The 18,288-nt window shown below is 42.7% G+C and overlaps 1 protein-coding gene across 4 annotated transcripts in view; it reads right to left on the minus strand.

Moving 5' to 3' along the window:
• sbf2 (SET binding factor 2) overlaps positions 1-18,288 on the minus strand; it is a 124,156-nt gene that overhangs the window by 72,218 nt on the left and 33,650 nt on the right. For all 4 annotated transcript variants that reach the window (XM_047157933.2, XM_047157934.2, XM_017478116.3 and 1 more), the window contains exons 3-7: positions 18,095-18,232; positions 11,295-11,423; positions 9,695-9,805; positions 5,426-5,531; positions 6-138 (exon numbers count right to left, since the gene is read on the minus strand). In XM_047157933.2, the coding sequence (XP_047013889.1) occupies positions 6-138; positions 5,426-5,531; positions 9,695-9,805; positions 11,295-11,423; positions 18,095-18,232 (617 nt within the window). The remainder of the gene's footprint in view (positions 1-5; positions 139-5,425; positions 5,532-9,694; positions 9,806-11,294; positions 11,424-18,094; positions 18,233-18,288) is intronic.

Here is an 18,288-nt window from a genome sequence, read left to right on the forward strand (position 1 = left end):
CACACCTGTATTTGAGAGGAAACATCAGGGCTTCTAAAGCTCGGCAGGCCTCGCCGAGTCTCTGGTAGCTGGTGGAGTGGAACAGAACCTTGTGTTCGGTCAGAACGGCGCAGAAAAGGCTCAGAACATTCTGGATGCCTGAAATGAAAATCAAAAACACAAAACTGCCATTAACATGCGTTCTATTACGAAACGCCTATCGACCGGACACGCTGCTACGAATTACGAAATCCTTCTAAAATTAAAACTGGAGTTGTTTTCGAGACTGAAGTCACGAACGGCGTTTATGCTACAGTCTGGTAAAAACGTTTCATTTCTAACCCATGAGACAGTCGCAAACAAAAAGACCAAAACAAAGACCAAATGTCCGGCGTAATGCGAACCAGGCGAGTTCAACCAGGCGTTACACGAGGGTCCTGGAACGCTGAATAATTTCACGCTATGCTGAAAGCAATCGCAGCAGCTCACGTTCCACATAAATCATCACTTCATATTCGGCAATATGTTCATAAGCAGGATAAGCAGGCTTTACGCTTTCTGTAAACAATATAAACAGCAAAATCGACAGGCAGGAGGAGAGGAATGGTTTACAGTTCCTGTTATTGTTTGTTATCAACATACCGAGGAGATCATTAATCACAGGTCGGGGAAAGATACTGTCGAGAGGGCCAAACAGTGACAGAGGCATCCGCAAGAACGGCCCGGGGTCAGCGGTTCAGCTGTGTGTCAAAGTCTGACGGTCACCGACAAACAGGAACACGATATGAACATGAGCAGGAGCTGAGCTACAAATGATGGAGAGCTTGGGAAATGAATATGCACTTTTTTGTGTGTGTGAGTGTGTGCGTGTGTGTGTGTGTTTACTTTCTGGCATGCACACCTTCCAGAAAACTTTATTACCATCCACAAATAGCCACCATTAAGCAAAATAATGACTTCTCAAGGAAGAAAGTAATATTTTAGATTTATGTCTGCCTTCAACTCCATCATGTTTACATCGCCAGCTGCTGGCCTTGGCCTCTGTCGGAATAAACGCTTCGTTGCACCAGATAAACAGAAGACAACAGGTTTCATAATCTGAAAGATATCCAGCCACACACACACACAGACACACACACACACACACACACACACACACACACACACACATTGTTCTGTCCTCTTTCTCCCCGACCTTGAGGTATTTACTTATCTACTGGAAACAGCGGTCCATTTCCGACCCCAAATAAATGCAGGCCGACAGACAACAAGCTGAGGGCACGCTGCAGATGAACTACTTCCTGTTCCGCCAGGTCTGCGCTTCCTGCGGAACGAGGAACAAGACGAGGTTGGAGGACGTTCTCGAAGTTTGACTTGGGAATCATGGGATTTGGCGTTCAGACCTATCAGGTGGTTTACCTGATGATGCTGCGATTGGTTACGGAGGGAGAGAAAAAAAAAACAAAATGTCGCAGTCACAGAGAAACAACGATACCAAGGAAGAAATTACTGAATCGGACAGTTCCAACGTAGGGTGGACCTCTGCCAGGCCACAAATCAATCAATCACTCACTCACTCACTCACACCCTCCCTCACGCCCTCCGTCACGCCTTCCCTCCCTCAGCTACAAGTGTCGCTCCGCCCCTAACTGTTCTCATTGGTTAAGGACAAAAAAAAGTGCAGCCCCGCCCCGGTGTGCCGGCTACAGCCAGGTCTACTTGGCTCTGTCTGCAAGACAAACCCCAGGGTTTATATTAACGCCGTCGTTCTAACGCACCATTGTTTCTATAGTAACAGCTCATCCGCAGTCAGCGGCTCCAAGCAAGTCTAACGCAGTAGTAACGCATCAAAAAAACATTCACATTGTGACATTTACTGCAAAGATAGTTATTCTGTAAAGAGATTTATTATTGTATTTATTATTAATCATCAAGATTTCCAGTAACATGACTCAGCGATTTAAAAAAAAAAAAAAAAAAAAAAAAAAAAAAAGAGAGAGAGAGAGAGAAGAGAGGTCGGTGAAGGAACGAGCATTTACAGCTGCTATAACGGACGTGACAAATGGGGAAAAGCAAAAATTTGACGTGACGTGTTCATTAATAAACATATATCTGTATCCGCCGTTAAACTTGTGGTAAACAATTAACGAAACACTTTACTGGAAAAGAAATGAACTCTGGGGTGGTAGCGGTGGCTTCTTGGAAGATTTTATCCCTTGTTTACGTTCGACTTTTGCACCAAAATCTCTCGGCTGCTTAAGGACGTCTAAACAAAAATAAAAGGTAATGACCAACTTGACCAGCTTCCAGTCTCGAAGGTTTGTTTCACCACTCAATTTATAACCAGGCAGCAACAAAGCATTAAACTTAACTCAGGCTTTTCACAAACTATTAAGCGAGTCAGTGTTCTCCAGAGACTGAGCTATTCTCACGCTGGTGTGGGTTAGATGGGGAAGCTTGAACATGCTGCATGGTTCACAGAGAAAGGGCTATGTGGCATGAAAAAAATAAATAAAAATAAGAAGCAGCAGAAAAACCAGCTCCCGATGTTTAGTGGTTTTTAAGAGCGCATCATTAATCTCATAAATCTGTTTGGTTTTTTTTGGTTTTTTTGAAACCCCTATGATTTAATAGAACGTTAATATCGTGCAGCTCAGATGATTAAAAGTTCAACAGTTCAAGTCGATCTGCGCCAAAATGGACAGCGACCAAGTCATGGCTTCCAGTGAATACTGTTTTCAAGTGTTCCTAAAGGTACTTCGAGTTCAAATGGGCGGTTACAATTTGCAGACTGCGAGTTGTGCTTTGGTTTTGGTTTCAAACTCGTTTACCTACGAGGTCTCGCGTGACAAGGAGAAAGCCTTCGCTGCGTTTCGGCATCGGACGATATCTGGCTGGAGCGGAGCACGTAGACATACGAGACGTCCAACGGAATATGAAGTGCTCGTCGAATATTCTGGAATTCACATTAAGACGTCGCGCATGCGAGCCTAATCACGGCTGTTGTCTCGAGTTGGGTGAACGTGAAACACGTGTGTTCCTTGTTTGACGTAAGCCAGGCGCAGGAGAAAATCGAGGTGCGGATAATTTATCCGTCGTACAAGCTCTCTGCCTTTTAATGATGCCCGGATCAAGTGCATCGCTGATAAACGTTTATTAATGTCAGCAAACCTACGCATGCTAACTATTACAGCATTCCACAGGAGGTCACTTCCTTTCGTTTTCGTGTGCTACCGCACTTTCATTTCACGAGATGGGAGAATTATTTCCACTCATTGGAAGTGCTTAATGTTTCCTTTGACTTTTCCTCATGTATAACAAAATGTACAAAATGTGCTTGAAATCATTGCACAACCACACGTCAGAGCAGACGCTGTAAAAATGGGTGCTTATGGGATTCTTGCGCAATGTCCCTGTGAGGACGCCAAGAGCCGTAACAGTTCACTCTTCTCAATCATCACCTTAAAAATCATTTATAGTTTGCGTACAATATGGAATACACACTGAAGTCAAACCAACCACCAGAGACAGTAACATGGGCTCCTTAAGTTCAAACAGCTAATAACAACAACAACCTCATCCTAATCCTATTCCTGTAAATGTTCAACCCAAAGATTGTTTTTTTTATCCTAATCATGATCAATGAGCTGCTAATCAAGTCTAATGAGCTGCTAGTCCAGTCTAATGAGCTGTTAATCAAGTCTAACGAGCTGCTGGTCCAGTCTAACGAGCTACTAATCAATTCTAACGAGCTGCTAATCAAGTTTAATGAGCTGCTAGTCCAGTCCAATGAGCTGCTAGTCAGGTCCAATGAGCTGCTAATCAAGACTAATTAACTGGTAGTCATTTCCAATGAACCGGTAGTCAAGTCTAATTAGCTGCTTCAAGTCAAGACAATGGTCTGTTAGTCAAATCCAATAAGCTGCTAGTCAAGTCTAATTAGTTGCTAGTCAATTAAAATTAACTACTATTCAAGTCTAATGAGCTGCTAATCAAGTCCAGTGAACTTCCAGTAAAGTCCAATGAGAGGTTAGTCTAATAAACTGTCAGTCAAGTCAAACAAACTGTCAGTCAAGATGAGTGAGCTGCTAGTCAAGTCCAAGGAACTGGTAGTCAAGTCCAATGATCTGCAAGTCAAGTTAGTCAAGTTGTTAGTCAATTCAGATTAACTACTATTCAAGTCCAATGAGGCGTTAGTCAAATCCAATGAGGCGTTAGTCAAGTCCAATGAGGCGTTAGTCAAGTCCAATGAGGCGTTAGTCAAGCCCAATGAGGCGTTAGTCAAGCCCAATGATCTGCTAGTCAAGTCCAATGAGGCGTTAGTCAAGTCCAATGAGGCGTTAGTCAAGTCCAATGAGGCGTTAGTCAAGCCCAATGAGGCGTTAGTCAAGTCCAATGAGGCGTTAGTCAAGTCCAATGAGGCGTTAGTCAAGTCCAATGAGGCGTTAGTCAAGCCCAATGAGGCGTTAGTCAAGCCCAATGAGGCGTTAGTCAAGTCCAATGAGGCGTTAGTCAAGTCCAATGAGGCGTTAGTCAAGTCCAATGAGGCGTTAGTCAAGCCCAATGAGGCGTTAGTCAAGCCCAATGAGGCGTTAGTCAAGTCCAATGAGGCGTTAGTCAAGTCCAATGAGGCGTTAGTCAAGTCCAATGAGGCGTTAGTCAAGTCCAATGAGGCGTTAGTCAAGCCCAATGATCTGCAAGTCAAGTTAGTCAAGTTGTTAGTCAATTCAGATTAACTACTATTCAAGTCCAATGAGGCGTTAGTCAAGTCCAATGAGGCGTTAGTCAAATCCAATGAGGCGTTATTCAAATCCAATGAGGCGTTGGTCAAGTCCAATGAGGCGTTAGTCAAGCCCAATGAGGCGTTAGTCAAGCCCAATGAGGCGTTAGTCAAGTCCAATGATCTGCTGGTCACGTCCCATGATGTGGATAACTTATGGGTGTGGCCATGTCTGTACAATGGTGTGACATTTTCAGGAACTGAGGAAATTCACGAATACAACTATTACATAATACTACTACTATTTCAAAAGGAAATCGTTGTATTCTATTGGCAGATCATTCTGCTTATTTCAAGCATCTATTTCTAGAAGAAGTATAATAGAACAGAACAGAATAAGACTTGAAATGAGTAAATATGTCTAGAAATAGGCCTAAAAGGTCTTGTATGTTATATAACAATCTCATAATGAGAAATATTAGATACCTTGTCCTTTATTCAGGATATCGTCACTTGCTAATATATCGTGTGGTTTGGTTTTTTTGCAGCGTTCGATGAATGAAAGGCTCAATTTCATCTAAAACGATACGTCCTCATGATCATAAATGAAACGTTAAACAAAAAGTAACATGTTTGATTTGGTTAGGATGAATGACCTGATTGATAAATGGAAGAAAATGGAGGAAAAGATGGAGAATAATGGACTTGTGAGTGAGTAAGACCCACCTAGCTGCTGGAAGAGGAGAGCGACGCTTTTATTGGTAACTGGCAGGTCATCGTTGAGTGGAGTCTGGATCAGCTGTCGGTCTCCGGCTCCGAGAGAAAAGAGCTTCTGCGAATACGGACACAAACAGTGACGTCAGCATGCGTGCACAACGCGACGACATAGAACGTAAACATGTTACAGTCTTTACGTTAATAAAGAGTCGCAATTGTGGAAAGCTTTAAGAGCGAATCACTGCCAGGCTGCAGGATGAGTAAAGAACGGCAATGCTATGAACCACACCGCTCTCACATCACGTAAATAGTTTTGTGTGTGTTAAAAAAAATATTTAAAAAAAGAGTGGTTGTGTACTCTGTCACGTTGAATTTATCCTGTACCGTCACCACATCACAGCCGAATTCATTTCAGCCAGCGCAGTTGTAGTAGCACAGAGAAAACCCTAAATCATAGGTTTCCCGCAAAAATAAAACTGGCAAGCCTAGCAGCTGTCTACAGCGATACGCGTGAGAGTCAAAGTGCCGAGTGCAAACGTTCCCCGTGTGAGTTTCTGCAGGACGACGTTTAGCAGCGGACAAAAAAGACAAGGCAGGACGGGAGACGCTGACAGGAGACACTGCGATTCCTCACGTTCATACGAGTGGAAGTTTGAGTCGTGTTGAAGGAGGAGTTTGATCTCGCTGCACAGCTGGAAAGAATAACGGCTGCAGGAGGGCTCGTGAGATGTATCGGTGCATTACACCAAAACCTGCAATTATTCTCAAGGCCCAACGTGAGATCCTGTTTCAGATTCGGATCATATCACCCTGCATGCTTTCTCCTGATTCTTACATATACATATATATATACACACACATACATACATACACACATACACACACATATACATACATACATATATATACACACACACACGTACATAATCTATGTGTACATGTAATATATACATATATACATATACACACACATACACACACATATATATACACACAAACGAAAATGTATACATATACACGTACATATACATGCATTATATTTATATATATATATATATATAAAATAATGTATGTATATACAGTATCTCATAAAAGTGAGTACACCCCTCACATGTTTGTAAACATTTGATTGTATCTTTTCATGTGACCACACGTGACCAAAATTGGGCCCAATTAGCCATTTTCCCTCCCCGGTGTCATGTGACTTGTTAGTGTTACAAGGTCTCAGGTGTGAATGGGGAGCAGTTGTGTTAAATTTGGTGTCATCGCTCTCACACTCCCTCATACTGGTCACTGGAAGTTCAACATGGCAGCTCATGGCAAAGAACTCTCTGAGGATCTGAAAAAAAGAATTGTTGCTCTACATAAAGATGGCCTAGGCTATAAGAAGATTGCCAAGACCCTGACACGGAGCTACAGCACGGTGGCCAAGACCATACAGCGGTTTAACAGGGCAGGTTCCACTCAGAACAGGCCTCACCATGGTTGAACAAAGAAGTTGAGTGCATGTGCTCAGCGTCATATCCAGAGATTGTCTTTGGGAAATAGACGTATGAGTGCTGCCAGCATTGCTGCAGAGGTTGAAGGGGTGGGGGGTCAACCTGTCAGTGCTCAGACCATACGCCGCACACATCAAATTGGTCTGCATGGCTGTCGTCCCAGAAGGAAGCCACTACTAAAGATGATGCACAAGAAAGCCCGCAAACAGTTTGCTGAAGACAAGCAGACTAAGGACATGGATTACTGGAACCATGTCCTGTGCTCTGATGAGACCAAGATCAACTTATTTGGTTCAGATGGTGTCAAGCGTGTGGCGGCAACCAGGTGAGCAGTACAAAGACAAGTGTGTCTTGCCTACAGTCAAGCATGGTGGTGGGAGTGTCATGGTCTGGGGCTGCATGAGTGCTGCGGCACTGGGGAGCTACAGTTCATTGAGCGAACCATGAATGCCAACATGCACTGTGACATATTGAAGCAGAGCATGATCCCCTCCCTTCGGAGACTGGGCCGCAGAGCAGTATTCCAGCATGATAATGACCCCAAACACACCTCCAAGATGACCACTGCCTTGCTAAGAAGCTGAGGGTGAAGGTGATGGACTGGCCGAGCATGTCTCCAGACCTAAACCCTATTGAGCATCTGTGGGGCATCCTCAAACGGAAGGTGGAGGAGCACAAGGTCTCTAACATCCACCAGCTCCGTGATGTCGTCATGGAGGAGTGGAAGAGGACTCCAGTGGCAGCCTGTGAAACTCTGGTGAACTCCATGCCCAAGAGGGTTAAGGCAGGGCTGGAAAATAATGGTGGCCACACGAAATACTGACACTTTGTGCCCAATTTGGACATTTTCACTTAGGGGTGTACTCACTTTTGTTGCCGGCAGTTTATACATTAATGGCTGTGTGTTGAGTTATTTTGAGGGGACGGCAAATTTACACTGTTACACAAGCTGTACACTCACTACTTTACATTGTAGCAAAGTGTCATTTCTTCAGTGCTGTCACGTTAAAGGTTATAATCAAATATTTACAAACATGTGAGGGGTGTACTCACTTTTGTGAGATACTGTATATATGTAAGAATCAGCATAAAGAATACATGTGTACTTTATATATATATATATATATATATATATATATATATATATATATATATATATATATATATATATATATACACACACACACACACACACACACACACACACGCATTCTTTATGCTGATTCTTACATACTACACACACACACACACACACACACACACACACACACACACTTACAAGCTGTTCCGATTTGCTTGTGATGTTCAATGGGAATTTTGTCAAATGGGACTTTTACGACAAAACCAGATACCAATTTAGAACAAAAAATAAGCCAGACGAGACATAAAAACTAACCAAGCGACTAAATAATTAAATATGCAGCTGTGCACTGCTAAAAAGAGCGAGAGAGAGAAACAAAACATATCATTTTCAGTGTCTAAATATATAAATATACATAAATTTCATTGAAATTGATTTTACACGCTTGTAGCATTATCGTATCGCATAGCTCATTATTTAACATCATCACATATCCCATTTTTCTTCATCGTCGCGCAGCCCCGGTTTTTTTCCCAACAAAATCTGCAGAAATGTTCGCGTTTAGACGAAACCGGCCAAGTGTGCGTATATGCATGCGTCAGACGACCGTTACAGAATGAACACGGATGCATGAGAGCGCTTCGGTTAATATTCACGTCGACCATGTGACCTCGGTGACTTTGCCCGCGGCGTTTATGTTGGTGCCGAATGGGCACTGCTGATCTCCGGGGATTTTCACACACACACACAAGAACAAGAAACAAAAATAAATGATCCCAGTTCTGCGGGTGGAAACACCTTGTTCGCGAGAGAGGAGGTCAGTCAGAGGAGAACATCCAGACTGGTAAGAATAAGCACTCAAATAAGCGCTCCTTACAACCGTGGCGAGTAGAAAAGCACCTCAAGATGCCCAATCTCCAGACCAGAAACCGGATAGATGAAGACCGGAAAAGCATCACCTAATCTTTTTCCAATCTTAGATCCTGGGACGAACAAATCTGTCTGTCCAAATAGCAATCCAAAAATAGCGATTATAATATGAAATACATTATGAGCTACAACCTGGAAGAACATTTGCACATCTGACTCGACACTTTCATCACTGATCACACGGAAATGCAAAACATTCGCCCTTTTGTTTTCTACCGGATCGAGACAGAGGTTAATGAATTCACAGCTCGAAGTTTAACTACTGAAAGCCCTATTCGGATCCGAACAGGGCTGAAGTCAATCTAACGCAAAAGTCGCAGAAAACACGTGTCTTTCACATGCCGTGTCTTCTTCCCTTGGGTAATTTGGCTTTTCCTCCAGGTGACTTTTATTTGCTTTAGCTGAAAAAAGTCTAGTTTTCAGGCGTAGCAAGATGTCAAAAAAATGTTAAACGATACAGCTAAAATATACACCACGGCACCTCTGAATTAGCAAAGAACACCGCAGGGGGGAAAAAATAACACCTTCCGTATGCCGAAACATTCCTATCGTCTGGCATTAGGACCCTGTCCACTTAAATAAACCCTCCAGTGTAAATACAGGAGGTGAGAAGAGACGCCTCCTCTCTGACACAGCCACGCTTCTGGCTTGACCCTCGCGAGGCGATTTACCCCGAGTGACCCTCGCGAGCATAACCCCCTTTCGAGCCAGTGTAGGTCAGAGGTAGAGGCATTTGAGGAATTGTTGTTCGGCTGAGTAATGTCTCACCTGGGAGCCTCCTGCTGTAGGCACAATGCACGTGAGGAGGTTCGCCACGAGGCCTTCCAGAGGGAAGTTCAGATTGTCGATGTAAACGGTGTAGATCAGCCCCAAACAGCCCTGAAAGAGAGAGGACCGTCAGTCTGTATACACGCGTACCCACAAAAACACACTGCTACAATTAACAGCACACATCTCTATTGGAAAAAGGAAGTCTTTCTTTGGTTGCACGTTACACACACCAAAGCATTTCAGAAGGCCTTAATAAGACTTAACAGGGTTTTGATATCACGAACAGGAAATGCCACCACCGGGACTAACTTCAGTCGTAAGAATGCGCCTAAAGTTCTACACACGTGATCGAAATGTTAATCATTTTTCCGTTAGTAATCGTTTGTCCTCAATTTTTCTCCAGGTCCTGCACATTCTTCACTTTTCCAGCATCTTCTGCATACCCCTTTCCAACAGCGGCTATATCCATCTTTACACACTCACGACGACTGAGGGACTCGTACACGACTATTACAAAAGGTGCGAACGTTCACTGATGCTCAAGAAGGCAACGTGATACATTAAGAGCCAGGGGGGTGTAAACTTTCGAACAGGACGATCGGGGTCAATTGTTATTATTTTGTCTTCTGGGAAACATCTTATGTAGTATCGTATGTAGTTTCTGAAGGGCAGTACTACATTTATAAAATGAGACCTTTAAGCAAAATAATAATTAAAACACTGATCATCCTGTTCAAAAGTTTACACCCCCTTGACTCTTAATGTATCGTGCTGCCTTCTTGAGCGTCAGTGAACGTTTGCGCCCTTTTGTAAAAGTCGCGTACGAGTCCTTCAATTCCCCCTCGGTGTGAAAGAATGGATCATCTTATAACGGCACGTAGCCGCTGTTGGAAGGGAGTCAAACATGCAGAAGATGCTGAAATTTTATTTATTTATTTATTTATTTATTTATTTATTTATTAAACAAATGACACGTCTTACTATTTTCCCGGTTTACAGTTAAATTCAGTGTTGCGGAACGTCTACGAGACGAGCTCCTGCTCTCACTTCTCTTTCTCTCTCTCTCGTAGTTAACAGAAAGCAGAAAGAAAAAAAATAAAATAAATAAAAACGCAGAACTCCTCCATCCTTCCGTGAAGGCTAAATGCGTAAACGTCTCCTTAAAGAAAATCTTACGCAACATTAATCAACACTTTCTGACCGATCAGATTCGACCGCAGATATTAAGAGGCCATAGAGGATTAATTAAGAAGCAAAATGTGAGGATGGGAAATGAAGAGAAGATAATAATGAACCCAGAAAACTACATATGCACCGCTACTGGAGAAAAAAAAGAAAAGAAAAGAAAAGAAAAAGTACTGGTGTGGTGTTTTATAAGTACAACGACACACACTGCTAATAAAAACCTGCTAGCTGCTTGCGGTCATCTGATGAAGTGTTGTTAATAAGGCCACCATTTGGACACACTACGGCAACAAATTGAAATAAATAAATGAATGAATGAATAATAAAAAATAAATAAATAAATAAATTTTAAAGAAAGGAGACGTTCTGTAGAAAGAACACTGAATATGACATTCATGTTTGTTTGCGTTACCCTGAATATTTCTGGAAAATCTAATCTGGAGACCAGGATTAGACTTTTTGGTGCAAACGCTTGAGCTGGCTGGATCAGACCGTCTTCTTCCTCGTCTTCGTCTCCGTCGCCTCGCAGCGTCTTCGTGCCCTGGAGGAAAACCGGTGAAGAAATCAGTGAAGGAAAAGCGCTAACGCTTGTAAGGTCATCGACATGGCCGTCTGACAAAAATATCCAGAACGTCACACGAGAAAGAAGCCTGGCTTGGATGGAAATCGGGCCTCGCTCCTTTAAAGCTAGTCGCGCTCGTGTCGGTTCCCTACGGCAACGCTTTTCGAGGACGGAGAAACTCGATCGCCGAGATGTTATTTTCATTAAACCCTCTCGCTGTTTCAAGGACGAAGAAGACCGTTTCTGCTCGACTGGCAGGAACTTTCTGGATTATTCAGAGCTTAAACGCATCTCAGATGGGAAGTTGAGTGAGTATAAGCGTATAATAAACATGATTCAATGATTACAGCTGAAACCCCCCCATCTTCCTTCCATGCCCAGTTGTCATGAACACGGTGTGGCTAACTCGCGCAAGAATAAGAATGCTGATTCTGCCGAGTCACAATTTGGACAAAATGCTCACAAATGAATCACGCGTATTAGTGCCAGGAAGTCTTTTTTTCCAACAATGATGGCGAGAAAATAACACAAACAAATCGGGTAAGTGGGGCCTGCATACCACAAGAAAATGCTGTGATCATAAAGAGATTAGGTTTATGTGTTAATGACAGAAATCCAAGAGGAAATGAAAGTCAAACCCACGTGGCGTCCTATTAATAGACCTCAATCTTAGAAAAACTGTCTCATTGTATAATTGGCAACTGTTTTGTCCAGGAGACCTCTCCAGTGGCCTGGGGGAATGTTATTCTAACCCATGATGGCTTGTGATATACAAACCGTGTCCCAGAGCCATGGAGGCTGGTAATCGAATCAATTACATCAGACTCGGTCTCACTAGAAAGAAATGTAAATGTTGAACGATACGGAACATGATGACAGCATGGTAGAAATGAAATCCAAGTACGGAGACGGCGAGGCCGACTGTTTACGTTGAAACAACGTTAAATTTCCAAGACGTGTCCGAAACTCGGCAACAAAAGGAGCGCGGGCAGAACAAAGGATATAAATGCTTCACTGAAGAACGCATCCATAGCTATCAGAGTAAGGTAACGTCGACTGACGTTAGCACTCATGGTGAGCAGACCGGCATGGCGCTAACTGCCATCGTGTACGGATCTCCACTAACGATAAAATTGTGCATAGCTGAAAAAGCTGTTAGCAAACTAAGCACGGTTACGTTAGCTAGCAGTACGACTGAGACGCGAGTTAACACTTTGTAGTACGAACCAGGGATGAGAACACGAACGAAAGGCGAAACCTTTCAATGTTCCAGAGTAAAAATGTTACTTAAATCAATTAAAAAAAAAAAAAAAAAAAAACACTTAAAACCCCGGATAACGACGTTACTGTTCAATTTGATTTCAAGAAAATATAGCATTTATAAATCTAAACATTTTCCTAGCAGGCCTAATTTCCTGTCCACAACGCGTCACTTCCTGCCTGGCTGCACAAAGTTATGACATCGATGCTATAGCTGCTATGACAGGAATGTGCTGAAAATGTTCAAAGTAAACCCACGTGTTTCTGGTTAAATCCAGAGGTTTTACTGAAGCAGAGTAAACCATCACGCGTAAAGTACGTTATTAACCTCGATGCTGGCAGTTGATGAGGAGGAACGAAGAACCACAGATTTTCTATAATCTTAATAATAATAAACGACGTTCGATTCAGCCGTTGTTTGTTTTTAACGGAAGTACAGTCGCTCTACTCGGCAGCAGAAACCCGGACGCATGAACACGACCCGTTGTATTTAACGTGATTCACTCTTCACCGAGTTGAACTGGAAAACCACCCGAAACCGAAATCTAAATATTTAACCTTAGTGACTCATTTGAAATGTTCTTCGTCGAATGCGAAACCAATAACGAGTTCTGATGCGCTGGATCTGGTTCGAATTGCCCCATTTAAGCCTCCATAATGCGCATAAGCTCATATTGGTGGCCACCTTTCAAACCCTGCTGACTCCCCTCTTTATTGCCTTTTTTTTTTTTGCTCAGACAATGAAAACATACCAGGAGAGCCACAGCATCTTCTGTGGGGAGAGCTGGGATTAAAATACCCCCGCAGATGGGAAACACATTTCGGCGTTATCGGGAGGATCATTTCGGCATTATTGGGAGGATTTGGCTCAATTATGAGTTCCATAGCTGAGCTGCTGCTTCCAGTCAGATCAAATTGACTTCAATACTTTGAATTATATAGCCTATTCTATTAAACTGTGAATTTAAAAAAAAAATTATTCATTAATAAATGAATAAATCACATGGACTTTTGGACTGGATTGTTTGTCGCCGCGTCAGGTTTCGTGTCTCCATCGTTTCGACGGTATGTTTTGATTGGTGGAAAACTAATGATAACGAGTATTTATTGGTCACGTATACATTACAGCACAGTGACACTTTCTTCGCATATCCCAGCATGTTAGGAGGTCGAGGTCAGAGCGCAGGGTCAGCCATGATCCAGCGCTCCTGAAGCAGAGCGGGTTAAGGGCCTTGCTCAAGGGCCCAACAGTGGCAGCTTGGCAGTTCTGGGGCTTGTACACACGACCTTCTGATCAGTAACCTAGAGCCTTAACCGTCATACGAAGTTGTAGTCTTCTAACACTTTCCTTTCGTTTCACGGTAATGAATGTTTAGGTTTTTCTTAAAGGAAGTTTCACATCCTTATCACTGCTACCTCGTTTAATAAATGACTCGCCCCACAGCGCTCTTGAATTCTCGATTCTGATTGGTCAGAAGGTGCGAGTTCATTTTCTACAACAGCAGCTCACAGGTTTATATAAATGCACTTCTCTAATGCATGATTGTTTCTATAGTCAGAGTTCGTTGACAGGGACCTACATAACGGCAGACGAGCTACATAATCTAAGCCTAATAATAGATGTTTATTTAACACTTATGGAAGGAGTCTCCAGTGTCGGCACGGAATAACGGTCAGAGTTAAAGCCCATCCGTCTTTACAACTTCTAGAGAAAGACACTGTTATTGAAAATAACAAATACCAGAAATACCAGATGACTAGTTATTGTCGAGAATAGCCAGACTAAGCAGAAAACGGCGGAAGAGGAAACCCTTGAGGATCCGCTTTTATTCAGTGTTAAGTTTATAGACTGTAATCATTAAATGCATCACTTTAATACACAATACGGCCAAAGTCTGTGGACACCTGACTTTTAACGCTCGTGTACTTGTTGGACGTCCCATTCCAAAGTTAGTACTCCCTTTGCCGTTATAATTCTTTAGGGAAGGCTTTCCACTAGATTTTGGGGCGTGGCTGTGGGGATTTGTGTTCCTTCAGCGACAAGAGCATTACTGAGATCAGGCACTGTCAAGTGAGGAGGTCTGGGGTGAAGTGTACGTTCCAGATCATCCTAATGGTGTTCCATCCAGTTGGGTTGAGGTCAGGGTTCTGGGCAGGACACTCAAGTTCTTGCACCTTCTTCCAACCTTAACACACCATGTCTTCATGGACCACGCTTTGTGCACAGGGACGTCGTCATGCTGGAACAGGTTTGGGCCTCTTAGTTCCAGTGAAGGGAAATTGTAACGCTACAGCATATAAAACCTATTCTATACAGTCGTGCGCTTCGAACTTTGTGGCAACAGTTTGGAGAAGAACCATGGTATTTCGGTATCCTGCTTAAACGTCTCTTATTCCTGGGACAAATATAAATAGATTGTAAACATCTTGGTAAAATTAGCATATTTCACAAAAGATGCGTGATGCTAATCCATCTAAGCACTGCTAACCATATCCGATTACAGTGTCCAGTACTACTGTCAAGCTCTGTGTGTGGACTGAATCATGGGAATAACTGAGAATAATAAATAAATAAATAAATGTCAGGAGGCATAAAAGTCATGTCTGATAATAAAGAATAATTCTTTGGTGTTAATGGGTGTGATGACACTACAGCTGCACACATCAGGGTGGCCTTCGGCGCTCTACATCAGGGGAACCCATATGAGGAGGATTAAAGCGTCTCTTTAATCACAAGAAGAGCACAAGACGACGACTCCCGCGAGAAGTCAAAAACAGCTGGGGGCCATCACGTCCTCCAGACCCGATGTGCTCTTCATCCTTGCCAACTGTTGCATAACGTTCGAAAGGACCAAACGCACAGCTGTCGTTATATCGTCCGTATAAAAAAATAAAAAAAAAAGTTTATGGAACATTTGGAATGTTCCAAAATTCTGGCTCATAAAATATGTTCCGACCTTAATCTAGGTCATATTTATCATACAGCAATCCGTAATCTTACACGGTGGTGCTTGAAAGTTTGTGAACTCGTTCAAATTTTCTATATTTCTGCATAAATATGGCCTCAAATATCATCAGATTTTCACACAAGTCCTAAAAGTACATCAAGAGAACCCAGTTCAACAAATGAGACAAAAATATTATACTCTGTCATTTATTTATTGAGGAAAATGATCCAATATTACATATGCGTGAGTGGCAAAAGTACGTGAACCTCTAGGATTGGCAGTTAATTTGAACAAGGCGAAATCAGAGTCAGGTGTTTTCAATCAATGGGATGATGATCAGGTATGAGTGAGCGCGCTGGTTTATTTAAAGAAAAGGGATCTATCAACGTCTGATCTTCACGACACACGTTTGTGGAAGTGCATCATGGCACACACAAAAAGGAGATTTCCGAGGACCTCGGAGGAAGAGTCGTTGATGCTCAGTTGTTGAAGATCACTCCATGTGGAGTCATGCGGGCCGGGAATCGAACCGCCAACCCTACGATTAGTGGACAACCCGCTGTACCAACTGAATCACAGCCGCCCCTGTGGGGCACAAGGGTGTGCATGGCAGGGTTGCAAGGAGAAAACCACTGCTCTCCAAAAAGAACACTGCCACCCTTCTGCAGTTCGCTAAAGATCACGTGGACAAGCCAGAAGTCTGTTGGAAATATTTTTTTTGGACGGATGAGACCAAAATAGAACATTTTGATTTAGGAGAACTCTGCATTCCAGAATAAGAACCTCATCCCATCTGTGAAACACGGTGGTGGTAGCATGATTGATTTGGCGTGTTCTGCTGCATCTAGGCTGGGACGGCTTGCCATCATTGATGGAACGATGAATTCTGAATGAACACTTACAACATTTAGTTGGAGTTATTGCTCCACAAAGGGGTCACACCAGACACTGAAAGCAAAGGTTCACAAACTTTCGCCACTCACAGAGATGTAATATTGGATCATCTTCCTCAATAAATAAATGACCGAGTATAATATTTTTGTCTCGTTTGTTTAATCGGATTCTCTTCATCTACTTTTAGGACTTGTGTGGAAAATCTGATGATGTTTTAGGCCATGTTTATCCAGAAATATAGAACGTTCTAAAGGGTTCCCGAACTTTCAAGCACCACTGTATTTGAACCCAAAATTCAAACGTGAATTGCCAATACAGGTCATTAGAGGAAAAAAAAAAAATATGTGCACCTCTAAGATAATAACCTCAGAAGCGTGGTGGAGATCTGTTCATTATCACTAACTGAATCTGGACCGGGAAATATTTATAGAAAAACGTCAAAAGAGGACTTTTCACACATTTGCGAAAGCACCACAATGACTCAAACCGGAGAAAATATTGCGGATTAACTCACTGATGTGATCTCATAACTCCATGTGTTCACAGGAAGACTGACACCGGTGTTAAACGGCCTGATTCCCGATCGCGATGGTAAACTCATTAACCTTTCCAAGCAGTCTAACTGTAAGATGTAATTTCAATGTGATTCACAGCATCTCAAAGTGCGATATATTTGGTCTTAATGACCACGTTTGAATTCCAGAAGCTGGGCTGGCATCCGAATGCTATTGTCAGGATGTTTGACAGGATATTTGATATCTACCTTAGACTTCTACTCATTGTGACTTGCTTTGGAAAGAACTTCAATGGTTCCCGAGCATCCGAAGTAGCTTTTCTTTCCGAGACTAAACTTTATAGCGCCTGTTGTTGGAATTCAGTGGAATCTCATTCGAAAGCCTCAAGCATGAACCTCTGAGAACCATCAAGGACGTGACTGGGGGCGACAACTGGGGGGGACGGGAGCTTCTTCTCAGCCGAAGTGACAGCACAGAGAAAGTTCAGAACACAGGAGTCTCATGTATACTATGAGGGACTGTGAGGTTCTGTAAAGGAAGGGAACTAATATAGCATTGCAATTGACGTTTATCACAGATTGTAATATATTACTGACCATTTTGGTTGAAAATGGCTCTTCTGGTTTCCTGGTCTTTGAAAAGAGATTTGGACCAAAAATGATTAAGTAGGCCTGCAACAAAGTGTCAAATATTTACAAGTAATGGGATTTAATACACTATATTATTATGTTTTTAACTGTTTGAAGTTTATGTTTTTTAACTGTTTACTGCATTACTGCAGAACCACTTAAAAACATGCCATCCGGCTGCGTTTTCGCAACTGCCACAGCTGGTAATGTAATTACACCCTCGAATACTCTCCTTAAACACGACATGATGGAAATGCTCGCTTTCCTGTCTTATTTGGGCTAAGGGTTCTGGGAGATTCATTCGTTTATCCTAACATTTTACAATGAAAATTTGAGAACAGGGAAAAATCAACATAAGCCCGAAAGGAACCAGAGATCGTAACTAGAGCGGCAGTCAGCCTCACCTGCAGGTTGACTTCAGCCTCGTAGAAGGTCAGACAGGAGCAGTAGTGTCGGTCTGAGTCGATGTCAGTCAGCACCACTGTAAAGAATGTAGGAGGCTTCCGTTCACGGGATAGTCTCCATCCTCCTGGCTGACAAAACTGTGGGAAGAGAGCAGGCATACGTATGTGAGGTTAGATCTCAAAGAAAATCAAGC

Source organism: Ictalurus punctatus, chromosome 10, assembly GCF_001660625.3.
Source record: "Ictalurus punctatus breed USDA103 chromosome 10, Coco_2.0, whole genome shotgun sequence".
NCBI classification, from domain to species: Eukaryota; Metazoa; Chordata; class Actinopteri; order Siluriformes; family Ictaluridae; genus Ictalurus; species Ictalurus punctatus.